This window comes from Protopterus annectens, chromosome 7.part0, assembly GCF_019279795.1.
Source record: "Protopterus annectens isolate FY-2018-M chromosome 7.part0, PAN1.0, whole genome shotgun sequence".
NCBI classification, from domain to species: domain Eukaryota; kingdom Metazoa; phylum Chordata; order Ceratodontiformes; family Protopteridae; genus Protopterus; species Protopterus annectens.
This window is the reverse complement of record NC_056739.1, coordinates 973,477,914-973,493,882: the sequence shown is the minus strand read 5'-3', so window position 1 is coordinate 973,493,882 and position 15,969 is coordinate 973,477,914. Positions and strand designations below refer to the sequence as shown.

Below are 15,969 nucleotides of genomic sequence, written 5' to 3'. Positions count from 1 at the left end.
TTGCCAAGAAACACTCACATGCCACCCTCCCTTGTAGCTCTGTCAATCACCTGAGTCACTAATCAACCCAAGTCATCTGTGATGTAGTCAGGCCTTTATTTCTGTATGCCACTGGAGCAGCTGTTGAGTTCCATATTATGGATTCATTTAACTATTTTGGGTAATTTCTGTTTATTAGACTGACATTTGACACAGGCTTAGACTGCTGGGTTGTAAATAATTTAATACTATAACAGTCTCACTTTACCTCTGCAATAACATTTCCAGTGTCCTTTCATAAAGTAGCAGGCAAACCCTGTTTAAATGTATCTGTGGCTAACACTTTTGAAAATTTACATTTAGTGTGTCGACCCTTTGTATTGAATGATAGTTGAAGTACATACTTTTTTGTCTTACCATTTTGTTAGAAGAAAAATATCCAGATATGAAACTGTTGAGCTTGTTTCTCAAGAGATAATATCAGCTTGTACTATTTATGCTTTTTAAATGTAGTCATAGTCTTGATATTCAGTCTCTCATGTCCATGAAGACTTTTAAAACTTTTCCAATTTACTGGGCTGAGAGGATTTTAACAATAATCTGAAGCAGATGTTGCTCAGTCATCATCTTGACACAGCAAAAAACACAAATGTACTCAATAAAACTCCAGCCCACACCACAACACTGTTTTTCATTCAAGGTACTGAAATATTTGCCTAGCACGGTGAACGGTACAACTCAGGATTATTTTTGGCATGAAAAAAAAATGAGTCACATATGCTCATTGCACCTACCAATGTGGTATACAATAATGCAGCAGAATCCACCAGTCTACCAAAATGAAGTTTTAAGCAGAGGGAAAATATTGGTACAAAGTCTCCTTGCACACACAAGCAATACAAAATAAAATATGCAACAACCTTTTCTGTCAGTCGCACAAAGGGAAAAAAAATGTGTCATATAGAGTTTAACACAGTCCAAAGGTATTTTAATCACCTTCTTTTTTTCTGAATTCCTAGTGTAAGATATCCAGGCTTATTCAGGATAGTCTGGAATGTCTTATTCTTTGCTACAGCACAAACAGTGTGAATGCTACACTGGATGAAGGTTTTCCTGTTCATGCATCTTATCACGATTTACCAAAACATTTGGCAGTGTACCACCATGATGGAATCATACATAAACTCAGGGATCTGAAGGCAAATGATGCAGTATCAACTCTGGTCTACAATTAAACAATAGGCACAGATGGGGGGACTCCTCACCGTACCCTATCACCAGTAGAGTCTTTCAAAGCTGTGTCCTGACCACTCCTTTCTGGAACTGGTTTTCTCTGATGGCAGAACTGACTCTATCATATGGTCCACCAAATATACAGATGACTGCAAACTTGGGAGCATAGTCCTTAACTCTACTGAGACCATGTCCCTTTAAACAGCACTTAACATTACACATAAATGGTGCTATAGATCAGTCTTGACTCAGAACCAAAAATCTACAACATTCGGGCATTTGTCAGCTCCTCACTGTTTTGGAAGGGTTCACAGATTTTTGTTATCCTCTTTTGACTCAGTTTGCTTACCTAACTGGCATTTTGTGAGTTTAATTCAGTTTAATACAGACTACATACTTTCATATCCCAGCAGTTGATGTGAGCTTGAGGTTATATACAGGATGTTGCCCACTAAGGCTCCTCATCACCCACATTACGTCCTCCATAAATTTTGTAACCCTTAGAAGGGTGCACTATCTCTCCCAGCCACTTGATCTGATGAAGTCCAGCACCTGGAGGAATGTGCACCCACCCTGACCAGTCCACGTCATTCTTTCCATTACAAACTCAGGTGCCAGAATCAGTTTCCATAGTCTCTGCCATTCTTTGATTATCTCACACACCCCTCCCCTTCATACTGACCCTGACACTTTCCTTTACCCCATCACAGACTTATTGACAAGAACATCACACTTTTGAATTTAGGGGTAGGAAGTTACTTTGTGTTGAAACTGCTGAACTGTAACTTGAACTTAGCACTGTTCAGTTATGAAACAATGATAAGAAACATTATTGCCCTGGCATGAACATTGTTCTGATGAAGTCTACAGCTTTAGAAAATAGGTTAGTTGACAGAAGCACTTACCTTTTACTTCAGTGGCTCAATAAAGTTTCCTTTTAATTCATCATAACTTTGTTTTTATTTATTTTTATTTATTCAGTAATATAGCCATCTGAGGCTTAGGTTCATAGGAGCTAGCCTAATGGCCCTAGGGCTTTTACAAGCCAAGCCGTGTAATAACCCATATACCCTTACTGACCATAGTTAGATGGCCATTGTTAGCAAAGTGGTTCTGTGATCAGCACCAACTGCCCCTGTCCATGAGGGGCATAAATGACACCCCCGGGGTGAATTTATGGTCACCCATCCAGTTGTCAAGGTTGCACTTGAATAGGGTCATTGAGGTGCTCTGCTTCACATGGAGTGTGAGCTTATTCCAGAAGAATGGCAATAGGTGGGAGATATATCTGCCTTTCCAGCATATTCTGTTAATGTCACAGGCTAGGTTGAGATCCCCGGAGTGACTTGTTCTTGTCCCATTTGATTTGCGGATGTTCAGCATTTCCATTAGGGCAGGGTCCAAGGCTGCTCAGTAAGTCAGGCACAGGTCACTTCTCAGCAGCCTGTATGATACAGAGTACAGTGACAGGGCTTTAAGTCTTTCCATGTATATCATGTTTTGGAGGCCCTGGATTTTCTTGGTTAGAAACCTCTGCGGTCTGTCCAGTTGCTGCAGGTGTCTGGTGAGGTACATACAGACTGAAGCATTGTACTCAATTAGTGGTCTGATAAGGGTTGAGTACAGTGGAGTTATAGCCTCCTTAGTCTTGGATGCGATGCCCTTATTTATGAGATGCACAATGTAGAATGTTTTTCTTACCACTATGACACATGGTAATCAAAGTTTAAATGGCTGTCAACCTGTGTTCCCAAGTCTCGCACCATTGAGTTTCAGTTTAGAGGGGTGCTATCTATATCACAATTAGCAGGGGCAACTTCTTTGTCAAAGGGGATAATAAGGCATTTCTTTGCGTTAAGTGTTAGTCTGTCAGTTTGGCACCAATCATTTGTCTGTGTCAGCCCTTTCTGTAACATGTTAACATCATTGGGGGACTCTATGATTGTGCTAAGTTTACAGTCATCTGCAAACTTGGTAAGTCACAGGCCATCTGCCTTCACCTGGACTTCAGAGAAATAGATTCCAAACAGTAGAGAGCCCATCACAGATCCTTATGGCACCCAACTGGTCTACTGGTGGAGGTGGACTTCCCAACTTTGACAGTGTGCATTCTGTCCATCACCCAGTTTGCTGCTCATCTAGTAATGTATGGGTTAATCCTCAGCTGGGAGAGTTTCTCTATGATACCTGAATAGGGGATTGTGTCAAAGTTTGTTGTTGTTTTTCTTTCTGCTTTTCCCAGTTAGGGGTCACCACAGTGGAACTCCGGTCTGCTAATGACTTGCAGTCGATTTTTATGGTGCCAAGGTGCCAGCCTGATGCCCAAGCTTCAACAAAGGCATGCCCATTCATGCATGTCTTTCGAATGCCACTTGACCGTGGGGAGGACATGCAGACTCCACACAGAAGGCGCTCCAGCTGAGAATCGAATGGGAGAACCTCTTGCTGTGAGGCGACAACACTACCTCTGCACCACCACGGCTTTTGGGGGGGGTTGTGTCAAAGGCCTTGGCTAAATCAAGATAGGTGGTATGTACTGTTTTGCCTTCATCCAGGGCTTTGGTGACATTCTCAAAGAAGCCCACTAGGTTTAATAAACAAGAACTACCCTTGATGAAACCAAACTGGGTCAGGTCAAGGGTATGAAGGTTGCCTATGCCCTTTTGGATAAGGTCCATAATGATTCTTTCCATGGCCTTGCAGATAAGGCTGATTAGACCTATGGGTCGATAGTACCCAGGGTCCCCTTTGTGGAAGGGGATTACTGTTGCTATTCTCCACTCTGCTGGGGCAAAGCCAGTTCTCAGGCTATGGTTAAACAGAGTGCTCAGTGGTTCCACTAGATCTTGTTTTACATTGTTTAGTAAGCACCTGGAATGTTATCTGGTCCAATAGAGGCCATGTTTTTGGCCCTGGCGAGTGCTTGTATGACCTGTTCTTTGGAAATACTCAGTAGAGTACTGGTGTCAGGAATGCTTTGGGGGTATGTCTGGTGGGGACAGGAGTTGAAGTTATTGCCAGATCTGTCTGCTTGTGGGTTGCCATTTTCCTCAGGTTCAGTGTGAGTGGTACTGTCCACTATAAGTTCGGCACACAGCTGGGCATTCCCTTTTAGTTTTCGGATTTAGCTAAAGAATGCCTTATGATTGTCTTTAGATAGGGATGCTAATTTAAACTCCTAGCTAGCCTTAGAGGAGTTTACAAGATATCTGATTTGCTTACTCAAGCTGCGGAGGGTATTCTTCCTCTGTTGAATAAGTTCCCTTCTATTCTCAGATATCAGTTTCTTTCTTTTGTAGTATAGCTCATTTATATTTACAATCCACCAGGGTGGCTTGGTTTTTTGGGAAGCCCTGGTTTTGTTCCTTTTGGGTAAAGCCGAGTCAATGTATTTGTTTAAGTAGTTGTATAGGGCATTTGTGTATTCCTCCACATAGGAGTCACTGTTGGCTATGTTGATAGGGGCTTTGAAACTTTTTATACATTTGCTTTGGAGAAATTTTTCAGTTGTTTTACTCCTGTGGGGGTGTCAGGCTTGAGGTTTACTTCAAACAAGATAGATTTATGGTCTGACCTTACCAGGGAGGGCAACACACAGGTGGTAGTGCAGTGACCCCCCCCCATGTTGGTGAGTACTAGGTCCTGGACATTTGAGTCCCTTGTGGGCCTTGTTCTAGGGTATTTGAATTGATAAAGTCCAGAAACCTCATAGCAATTGTGTTTGTGTTCACGTAAGTCACCTAATCGATGGAAAGATAGTTGAAATCTCCCATGACCAGGGTGTCTGGCTGTATACTGAGCAACTCTAGCAAGTCTAGGTAGGTGGATTGTTTTTCTTGGTTCATGATAGGGGACCTGTAGCTAGCAATGATGTGGAGGGTTATTTTACCTATAGTTAGTTGGACCTGGAGTAGCTCAAGAGAGTCGTACTGTTTCACCAGTCTGTGGTGTATTTGGATTTAATGAAGATGGATACACCTCAGTTCAGTTCATTTTGGGGTCTGAATGTGAGAAAGGCATTGTAGCCTTGTATGGCCAGAGTGCTGTCAGTGGCCATGAACCAAGTCTCAGTAACTGCACAAACATCAGCATCTTTCAAGGTGAGGAGTGCTTCCAGGGAGTGCAGTTTACTGTTTAAGTTTCTAGCATTAAGCAGCATAACCTTGAGTTTGTCTTTAGTAGATTTCTTTACATCAAAAGTTTTGTTGTTTGGACATTGCCTAAAAAAGGCACTATGGGGAAGGCAAGCACTTTGTCAATATCTGAAACCCTTGAGGTGACAGGTGAAGGCCATCTCTGGCAAAGCAGCCAGCATGGACTGTTAACCATGGCTTCCCAGGCAGACAGATACTGGATCCTTGTCTGTATTGTGGTATCATCCTAGGTGTAGGCCTGGGACACATAATTTGAGAGTTTGGTCATGTCTCTCTTCATATAGTCCAGAGAGGTACGTCTCAAGTCATTTACACCAACATGTATTATGACAGAGTCATAACGTACTTGTTGCTGAGCGACTTGAATGTGTTTATGATTTGATGGATACTGGCACCTGATAGGCAGATGACCGTGACCTTCTCCTTGTTCATCCTGGTGATGGGGACATCTATGTTTCTCACTGCTGAGTCACCTAAGACCAGAACATTAGGTTTTGAGATGTTTTGCCATAGTGGCTTTATTGCTGAGACACTGATGTGTTATGTGTTGTAGTGGTAGATTCTGTTGGTGTACTAGTATGTGTATGTTGTTTGCACTTAGGAGGTCTCTGGTCTTTTGGTAGGCTCTTAGTACCTCCACATAGGTGGGTTTATTTGTCTTGACTTTATCTTGTGTGAGAGGGGACTTGTGTATGCTGATGTATTGTATGTCTTATATATTGTTATGTGAGAGGACTGATTCTAATTTCATGGTATAGTTACATCTCTCACATGCTGCGTTTGTTTGCTTTAGGAGCAAGTGGTTGTCAGTATAAAGGAGGCAATTACTACATTGCCTGAGGATGCCCATGTCAATCAGTTTGGCTGGAGAAATGGTGGGAAACTGTCCATCCATTCAGCAGGTTTATATTGTAGTAACTAGTGGGGATGGGCTAGATGGACCAGGGTTTGCTTGTGAGACTAACAAAAGCAGCTATTTTGGAGAGGGCTAAGGGTGGAAAATTGCATCAATGTCTCAGAATGCACAATTGAGTTGCTTGCTATGTAACAATGTGGAATTGCATTGCGCACAGAAAGGCAGTGGAGCTAAGGAGGGTTCTCTAGCAGATATCAATGGAAAATTGTGTTTCTACGCATTTGCATCTATACACAGAAGTGCTAAACCCCAGCAGTGTGGTGCGTAGCTATGCACAAATGTGGGGCTTAAACACAAGTAAAGTTAAAGAGTTTTAACACAAATTAACCAACAGGAAAGCCCAAAGCTGAGCCTTTTTCCAGCGATCCCAAACTCAGATGGGCCCTGGGCTACACACTTCTGCCACAAGGATGCAGGAGGGATTCTTAATGTAGGATGCCTGGTTTTAGTGCTCAAGTAATACCAAGCAGCCTAGATTCAGAAAATCTGAATCTAGCCTTTGCTATGAAATACAGAAGTACTAGAAATTCAAAGTGCAGAAAAAAACAATCTCAGCAGTAAAAACAGCAAAAATAAAGCAGCAATTAAGCAAAATACAGTCAAAAAAGTACAATGCAAGCTTAAAATATCCTTATTCGTTGTTGAACACAATGGATGCCTTGGATTGCTCCATTTAGTTAGGGGTTATCAGTTATTTTCCTCTTTTTTCCTTTTTCGTTTAAATTTTTTAAGAATTGTTTGTGTTTATAATACGAATCTGCAGACATTAATTATGGGATGTAAAGAAATAAATATTAACTGTAAATTATATCCTAAGTTAGGACTTTTTATTAGAGAAGTATGAAATAATATTCTGAATTATTCAGTATAAATTGTGAATCAATTTATACTCTCTTAATAGGTTTCTGTTACAGTTCATTGTCTTTTACTTTATTTATTTAAGTTTGAAGACCAGGGAAGTCCACTGGGCCATAAAGAGCCTGTTTTCAGTGGAGGCCTGTGGAGAAAAGCTCCAAATATTGCAAGTTACATATTACATGTTACAAAAGAATAACAAAGATTTGTACAGAACAGTTAAAACATTTACAGAAATATAATACATTATGTAATAAGCGTTTAGTGAGTTAACATTTAAACCTAGCCCTTTTGGAGGTTGGGTAAACTGAACATTTGCAGAAAAAGACATTTTTGTCAAATAAGCTCTTTGTAAGTAAACATTAACATTTACATAACATTTTGCATGGAGAGAGAAAATTGGATTATGGAAAGTATAGTACATTGGATAGCAGAGAGAAAATCAGTCCCTGGTAGGGCGAGAGTGCTTTAGGTTGAGATGAAGCAATAGAATTGGTAAATGGTAATGATTACAGTGCAGGGTAGAAAGAGATGGGGTGGAGAACTTTACTGTTCTTTGTATATATTGTTTTTTCATGTTTTATATACGAGCAGAATTGTTATTGTTTTAATGTTGTTTTAATGCTGATGCTTGGACATGGTTATGAACTTTACCTTGGAGTTCCTGATTATCAACTCACTGAGGTTTCAATTGACTGAGATGAATTTACCAAGATCTCACTGAGAAACTTAAACGTATTTCTTGTATGCCTGCACACAACATAAGGGACAAGCTTTCACATCCCTATAGATATATAAACCAAAGCAATAGTTGCAAAAACACAGAAGGGGAAAGTCTTACAACAAAGAAAACCACTGCCAGCACACACACTTCTGTAGTACACTAGCTGTGACTTTTTACAGAAAACATTGATCAGAAATGTCTCCAAAGGCAGCTGAACCGATCCACTAAACACTCGAGATGTACAGAAGCCTAGTTATGCTTTTCATTGCTGTCATTGTTCACTGATTCGCCATATGAGTTTAATAAAGAAAGAAGGAAGAAATGTTTAATATTTTCATGTTTTTCTTTAGATTCAAGTGAATCCAAAATATGGTGTTCTAGAATCTGACTTCACAAACAATATAGTGAAATGCAACATTCACTACACAGGACGCTTTGTGACCACAACCAATTGCCGGATTTCTCAGTAAGCACTCTTTTGTATTTACGAATCAGAAAATGTAGCCATTATTCTTGCAGTACTGTATGGTATAAACAGGGGAATAGACAAATGACAATAGCAGGGAATACAACAGCGGTTTTCTTGTATGCCAACTTAGTTTCCAAATTTTGTCAATCTGCTTTATGTGGTAGTTATTTTGTGATATTTTTTCTGAAGGAAAACATTTGATTTTTGGAATGAGCTGTGGAATAAGGGTACAATTTTAGGTGACAGGCCTGATAATAAGGAATAAGACTGCTTCACTGCAATGTCTGCAGCAGAAAACTAATTAGTACACTTAGTAAAATAAAGCTAATCAGGGTGATGCACATATACAGGCCTGAATGCCTCTCCTTAAGGATTTTTGAGGGACACTATCATATGCAAATTGACTTCTTGAATGTCTAGCGAAGCTGCATGGTAAACATATGTTGCAAAGGCAGACTCACACTCGTGTAGTAAAAGCATATGTAATAATAAACATCTCAGTGGCTGAGGGGATTGTGTTCTTGTGCCAGAGAGAGATAAAAGGGTAGATTGTGAAAATATGCCAACAGCAACATATTGACAGTTATTTCATTCTCACTTTTTACTTGTTCCGACGGGTGTATAAATGAAGAGGGGGAAATTGAAGGGATGACTGTCTGTGGAATACAGGAAAGGGGAGAAAAATATATTTTTTGTTAAGGAATTCATATAGATCTTAGCCTGCATACAAAGGACAATGTCTGTATATGTCATACTTTAATCCGAGGACTTCCAGATATTTGTAGCAAGGGTCTCAATAACTTAATCTACAAATCTATTTTTATTCATTTAGCTCCTGACCTACTAATGAGAACAGCTTTAGTTTCCTTAGCTTTCACATTACTGATCTGGATGCTGGTCCATGAGGCTGAGTGGAAGACATCAATTCAATGAACATGAGGTGGGAACAATGGCAGATTGGTCTACTGCAAAGCTGACACCTGGCAGAGCCCAGGTGTTGGGGTTGCTGCAGTATAAGGGCCATAAATGAGCACTCATAATGCCGTCTGTGTATAATGTAGCTGTAATTGGTCATGTATGGAGTCATACAAAATGAAAGGAAGTTGTATCAAGGTGCTTCCAGTAACTCAGACTGTTTTGAGATGGACTGAGGGCATAGAAAAGCATATTGGCTGCCTTGAAGGCCCACCGTGCCTGACTCTTGCCCACATGGAATGAATGGACTGTTCAAATTACTGAAAGACTGATAATCAGCAGGTGATGACAAGAAAAAATATAATAAAAAATAAGAGATATGCCGTTAAAGTGTAGCTGCGATTAAAACTATTGCCCCACCTTACTTTTTATTCTTCTAACGTCCGCTTTCCAGTTCTTATCAGCTAACCTGTTCTTAGTCCACCTTACTGATTTGATTCCATTTCAGCAGCTTTTAGTTTTCAAACAGTCTTCTGTGAATTGTGGTCTAAAGATCTTGCTGTAGTCCAGCCTCACTATAGCCAGTGGGTTCACCTTATGAAACTTGACAATAATTATTACTTGGCATGTATGAGAGCATGAACATGAATGGAGGAATGTGTAACAGGCCTTTACTTCAGTAGTTATGCACTTCAGTCTGCACAGAGAGATGTGTGAAAATTACACATTCTGTTGATATGCTTGGGATAAAAAAAAAAAAAAAACAACAAAAAAATTAAGTCCCATTGTAAAGGGGTTTCCACTGATTGCTAATATAGTTTGTGAGAAGGCTAGTTTTCTAATTCTTAATTCTAAACCATTAATGACCTGTTAGTAAAGCTTTTTTATGTAAGGGGCAACTATGCAAGAATGAAAAATGAAGAATGTGTAATCAATGTCAGTATCTTTTAATGGTGACCGGAGCAGTTAATTTAAGAAACAAACAGTATTGTATACCTTGACTATTTACATGCATTTAAAGTAATGTGATTTATGGATCTCTTTGTGACTGATATCCATCCGTTTATATAGGCAGAACATTGAAAAAGTTATGTAAATAAGTATATTTATGGTATTATCACAAAATGAAAAAAAACATGTTTTATTTAAGTGCACCTTGGTATGAACTGATACAATATTTAAATTTGCTGTTTTGAAATCTGATAGCTCATTGAAAGATGTTTAGATGACATGTTAGAGAAGAAGGAATGTCTTGCAGCATAAACTGAATGCCTATAGAGATTACAGTGTAAATGAAATAGAGAACTTTAAACTTTGTTTGAAAAGATGAGCTGTGCTAAGCAGAATGGAGGTATTCAATTGGACAGCTGATGCATCATGTGACTAAAATACAAATATAAATGTGGGTAAGATTAGAATGACTGAAGTCCATGGTAAATGAAAGTTCTTACTGAGTTTTTTTAATTCTGTTATATTAAAGTGTTTTGTTTTTGGCTGAAAGTTCTTACTGAGTTTTTTTTAATTATGTTATATTAAAGTGTTTTGTTTTTGGCTGTTTTATCATATGGTTTTATTTGTGTGTGTCAGCTAATGTTAAGATATCAATAGCTAGATACAGAACACAGTTTTTTTTACTTTATTATTTATTTATTTATTTATTTAAGTTTTATCTTGGGATTTATGTCAAATTGCCAGCAAAGCTAGAAATTAACTTATGTAATAAAGTATTCCATTTAATGTGAGGTCCATGGATGCATCCTGTGAAAAGGGATATCTTTTTTGAAAAAGTGATTCATTTAACTAGCACCTGTAGGTGGTTCAAAAGTCATTAAATTATCTATGAAACTACTCCAAAAACAGATGCAGTATTATTTGAAAAATGTTGAAGTTGTCAAAACTATGATTCCTCACTGGAAAACTAAATTGTGTGACAAAGCACCTTGAAATATTCAGAGCTACACAGTTCCATTCAGACATATCAGTCTAACACAGAAAATGGTTGTGTGTATATGTTTGTTAATGGGTTGCACCATATAACTCCTAGAAACAAATTGTGCACCCCTGTGTAAAATGATGGGATTAATGATACTCAGCAGTGGCATTTATTAGTCACTTTGAAGTGTCTTATGCTTGTTACTCATCTATATTTAACATCACTATGGCTTTCTACACAGCCATCTTAGCCTGTGGTGCTCAAAGCACTACCTATAAGTCCTTACTAGTGCAATTACATTTGCTGGTCACCCCGGCAGTCAATTTCACTGTCCTTGAATTTCAATAACACTGATATGAAGGCTGAGCTTCTAATTTGCATAATGTTGTGCACCATTAGGAACCTTGGTCTGCATTTGCATTTCTCCTGTGCAGCCCTGATAATCCATTGTCTGTGAATCACATGTAAGCATTTTGTGTTCCTCTTCCTGTGTAGTAGCATTTTGTACTCCGTACCATGTCAAGGAATCCCACTTTATTAAATGGTGACTAGAAAACAAAACATACTGGCAGAAAAAGTAATGGAAGAAGCAAGGTTAAATGTGAAGAAATATGTTACGAGTAAGGGGTAAGAATGAAGCAGGCAATGTAAAAAACTGAGATGAAGAGAGAGTTCAGTCATTAGAAATGGACAAACCTGGAGAAAGCTAACCAGTTCAGAGGAAGTGGATATGTATTATTCATATATGTTCACTGGGAAAGTCAGACTGGATCAAAAAGTACATGTTTTCAGTGGAGGCTCGGGGAGAAAAGCTCCAAATAGAGTAAGTTAGATATAAGTATACAATAATAAATATTCATAAAGGAAGAAAAATAAGTGGTTACATTGCAGACTGTAGAAAAACAGATTATGATGAATATTATGAGAAGTTATTATGAACAATGTACATGGAGGGAGAAAAAGCCATTGAGTTGATAGGAATGAAGTTAATAGGTATAGGGAAGGTAGTGATAAGTTAATAAGTATAGAAAAAAGTAGTGGTAAGAGGGCATAGTAAAGTCTAAGTGAAGCAGTGGGATTATGATATGGGATAAATATTAAAAATGTGTAGGAATGTGGTTGGAAGGGAGAGAGAATAAAAAGCATTTGTGAAATAGTTTGTGTTAGAGGGCTTCAACTAGTTAAGTAGGATAAAATAATGTTATAGTGAAAGCTGGATGTTAAGATTTTGGTAGGAAAGAAAGAGATGGTTAGGAAGTTAGAATTCTGATGAAAGGTTCAGCCTGGATTAGTACACGAACAGAGCCAAGTTTTGGATAAAGGTTCCCTTACTTTATAGGCTAGAGATAGAAGTGATAACAAAAGATAAGGAATTGCAGATTTTTGCTGCAAATTATGAGTAGAGGCTTTTACCATGAGATTTGATTGGTTTATGGGTCACAAGCAGCTGTTTATCCTCTGAATGCAGTGGTCTGTTGGGGAGATAGTTATGGAGGATAGAGTTAACACAGGATAGGTCGCTGCTCTGTGTACTAGATTATGGGTAGTTATAAGCTGTTGGTAAGTAAGACGGTGTGGAAAGTCAAGGCAATTGAGAAACTGGAGAGCAGTACAGTGGTTTGAATTAAACGTAGCTATTTTCTTGTAACAAGTTTCTAGTTTTTTAGTGTGGAATGGAGATTAGTAAGAGTGACAATGAAAGGTATGTGGTAGCCAATGTAGTTTTGGTGAAATGTTGGGAAATCCTTTATGTCTATAGAGTATTTCTAGTTTCTGTTGAGTTTTTTTAATTGTTCTGTATATGAAGGTCAAATTTGAGATTATCATCTATTGTCATACCAATAAGTTTTGTGTGATGGATTACTTCAATTTCTGTGTTATTCAGGGAATAGATTTTGAAGTTATTTTTAAAAGATTTGGGAATAAAAATGAATAGTTTGATTTTCTGGTTAAGTAGTAGTAGGGCATCTGAGAATCAAGTCTCAATAGAAGTAACAGCTTCCTGTATTGTAGCTTGCAGGTGAGGCAGAGAATATGAAGAGGAGATGATAGTGGAATCTTCTGCATATTGGATTAGAGAGCCCTGACAGGAAGATGTGTGAAGGCTATTGATAAATATATTAACAAGAAAGGGACCAAGGCGCTATTGATAAATATGTTAACAAGAAAGGGACCAAGGCTGGATCCTTGGGGAATGCCAGTGCTATTGGTTAGATATGGTGAGAGTGAACCTTGCTATCTAACTAATTGTTGCCTATTAGCTAGGTAACTGGAGAACCATGCAAGAGTGGGAGATGAAAGGCCAAGGATGAATAGTTGATGTAAGAGTTTGGGATGGGAAGTAGTGCTAAAGGCTTTGGATCGACAAGGAAAAGTGAACAGACCAGTTTGTCAGAATTCCTGGCTTTGTTGACAGTATCCATGCAGGATAATAAGCAGTGGTTGTACAATGGGCTTGATGAAAACTGTGTTGTGTGGAGGTTAATAGTTTATTTTCAAGGCAATGGTTAAGGAGTTGCCTTGGTATATATTTTTCAGTACGTTTAGAGAGAGGGGACAGAATGGGAATGGGACAAAAGTTGGATAAATCAATAGTTATCTTCTTTATGTAGTGTAATAACATGTAACTTTTTTCATAAGACTGGGACACAGGATTCTTGAATGGGTTTATTTATAATATATGATAGGCTATGGCCTCTGCTGCAAATGTAAGTTATTCAGATGGAAGCTCATCTGCAGACATAGAGCAGGGTTTTAGCTTGTGTGATGATGTGAGGTAGTGCCAGCTATGCTAGGTGGAGTAGGGTAGTGCATGTGTAACATATGCCAGCCTAGATAGCTTGAGTTATGTAAAGAATTATATGTCATTTGAATATCAAACTGATTTGTACACATGCTTGTGCAGTGGTGGGATATTAATTGAACTTCTATAGCCTGTAAGCCAGGGTTCGGATTAGATGACCAAAGATGCATTCTATCGAATGTGTCTTGGTCGAACTTAAAACAATGAAAAGGCAAAATAGAGAAGCGTTTTTTAAGCAAATTCTTTCCCAGGGAAAGAAGTCGCTTGGCTGCTTCCATTACTTTGCCATTTTTGGCACTATAGTGTGATCTCAGAGTTGGTATATTTAAGTAGGGGGAGTGTGGGGGGTGAAGCCCCCCACTTTATGTATTCTTTCAATTTTTTTTTTTTTTTTTTTTGGAAAAGCGATTTTTTTCCCTTGGAAAAAAATTGCTGTTCTGAGCTTTTGAGATTGTAAGCTTTCGTTACATGGGGTCAATTATTCATCGTTCGCTTTTTTAAGCATTCGATGATATAATATAGACCCATAAGCCATTGTCACTAAAAGTGACAGCAGCCTCAAGGTAAACATACAGTTTCATTTTTCACAACAGTCTTATTTGTTTTTGTTAGTTTAGTTTAGTCAGGGAAAGCAGGCAAAGATGTCAGCAGAGGATTATGGCAAGCTGACACTGAACCAGTTGGCTACGATGTACAAATCCAAAGATCTAGTGCATGCCAACCTGACTAAAGAGGAAATTATTTCAGCCTTTGTCGCATCTGCAGCACAGACTAGCAACCAGGAAGACAACCAGTCTGGCGATGGGAATGTGCAGCCCTCAGAAACAGGACAGTTCACCTTTTCCTCAGAGGATTGAAAAACCTGCCTGGAATTAAAAAGACTTGAACTGTAGCCAAAACATATGGAATGAGAATCAGCACAGAGACTGCAGTGTTTGTAGGCTGAAGAAAATGAGGAGCAGGACCAACATGAGAGGCGCACGCTGACTCTTCAACAGGAACACAGAGGTAATGGGGAAGAGAATAACCCAACACCAGAGGCAGCAAAGTCACTACATTTCTTCCACAGTATACAGAAGGTGACAATGTTGATAGTTTTATTCATGTATTTGAAAGAGTATGTAGAAAATATGATGTCAGCCAAGGGCTCTGGGTATGGTTCCTGACCTCCTTACTCCATGATAAAACTGCAACTGCAGTTTCTAAATTGACTGATACTGATTGTTTAAATGATGGCAAGGTTAAACAATGTTTATTGGAATGTTTTAAGTTAACACCTGAAGCGTACAGAAAAAATGTTGTGAGCATAGATATAAGGCAGATGAAAGTGTATGTGATTATATTGCTGAGTTAAGCACTTATTTTCATAGGTGGGTGAGTGGGTGTCAGGTCACCACTTTTGAAAGGCTGGCAGACCTTTTGTTGAGGGAACAAACACTTTTCCTGAGGACATAAGAATCTGGTTGGCAGACCGGGAGTGTAACTCTGCAGATGAGCTGGGAGAAAAGGGGATCTATATTTAGCAAGCAGAGCACCACTGCACAAGAAGGGGATACCAAGTACTGCACATGGATATAAGGGAACCCATGGTGGGCAGCCTATACCACCCCAACAGAGTCCACCAGTAACAGGGGAAGTCACTAGTTCAGGTACACTGCCAGGATCAAGGTTTAGATGTTTTAAATCTAACCAGAGGGGCCATGTAGCATACAAATGTCCACTGAAGCATGGTGGGGAACAAAGGGTGGGGGAGACAGCAAGTGCAAGTAATAGTACACCAGTGGTAAGTAGTCTGCAGACAACATGGGTATCAGACTATCACCTTAGTTTGTATCTTATCTTAGTGGATGGAAAATAGGCCACTGCTAGAGAGACACAGCCTCCAACATAACTATTGTGAAGCCTGCAGTGGTTAAAGAGGATCAGTACTTACTTGGGCAGTCCACTCCCATCAGAGTTTTAGGAAAGACCCCATCCCATATACCTTT

General features: G+C 39.1%; 1 protein-coding gene across 2 annotated transcripts in view; it reads left to right on the top strand.

The window, feature by feature from the left end:
- Positions 1–15,969, top strand: part of LOXL1 (lysyl oxidase like 1) — a 395,821-nt gene that overhangs the window by 355,682 nt on the left and 24,170 nt on the right. For both annotated transcript variants that reach the window (XM_044077551.1, XM_044077552.1), the window contains exon 6: positions 8,212–8,327. In XM_044077551.1, coding sequence (XP_043933486.1) covers positions 8,212–8,327 — 116 coding nt within the window. The remainder of the gene's footprint in view (positions 1–8,211; positions 8,328–15,969) is intronic.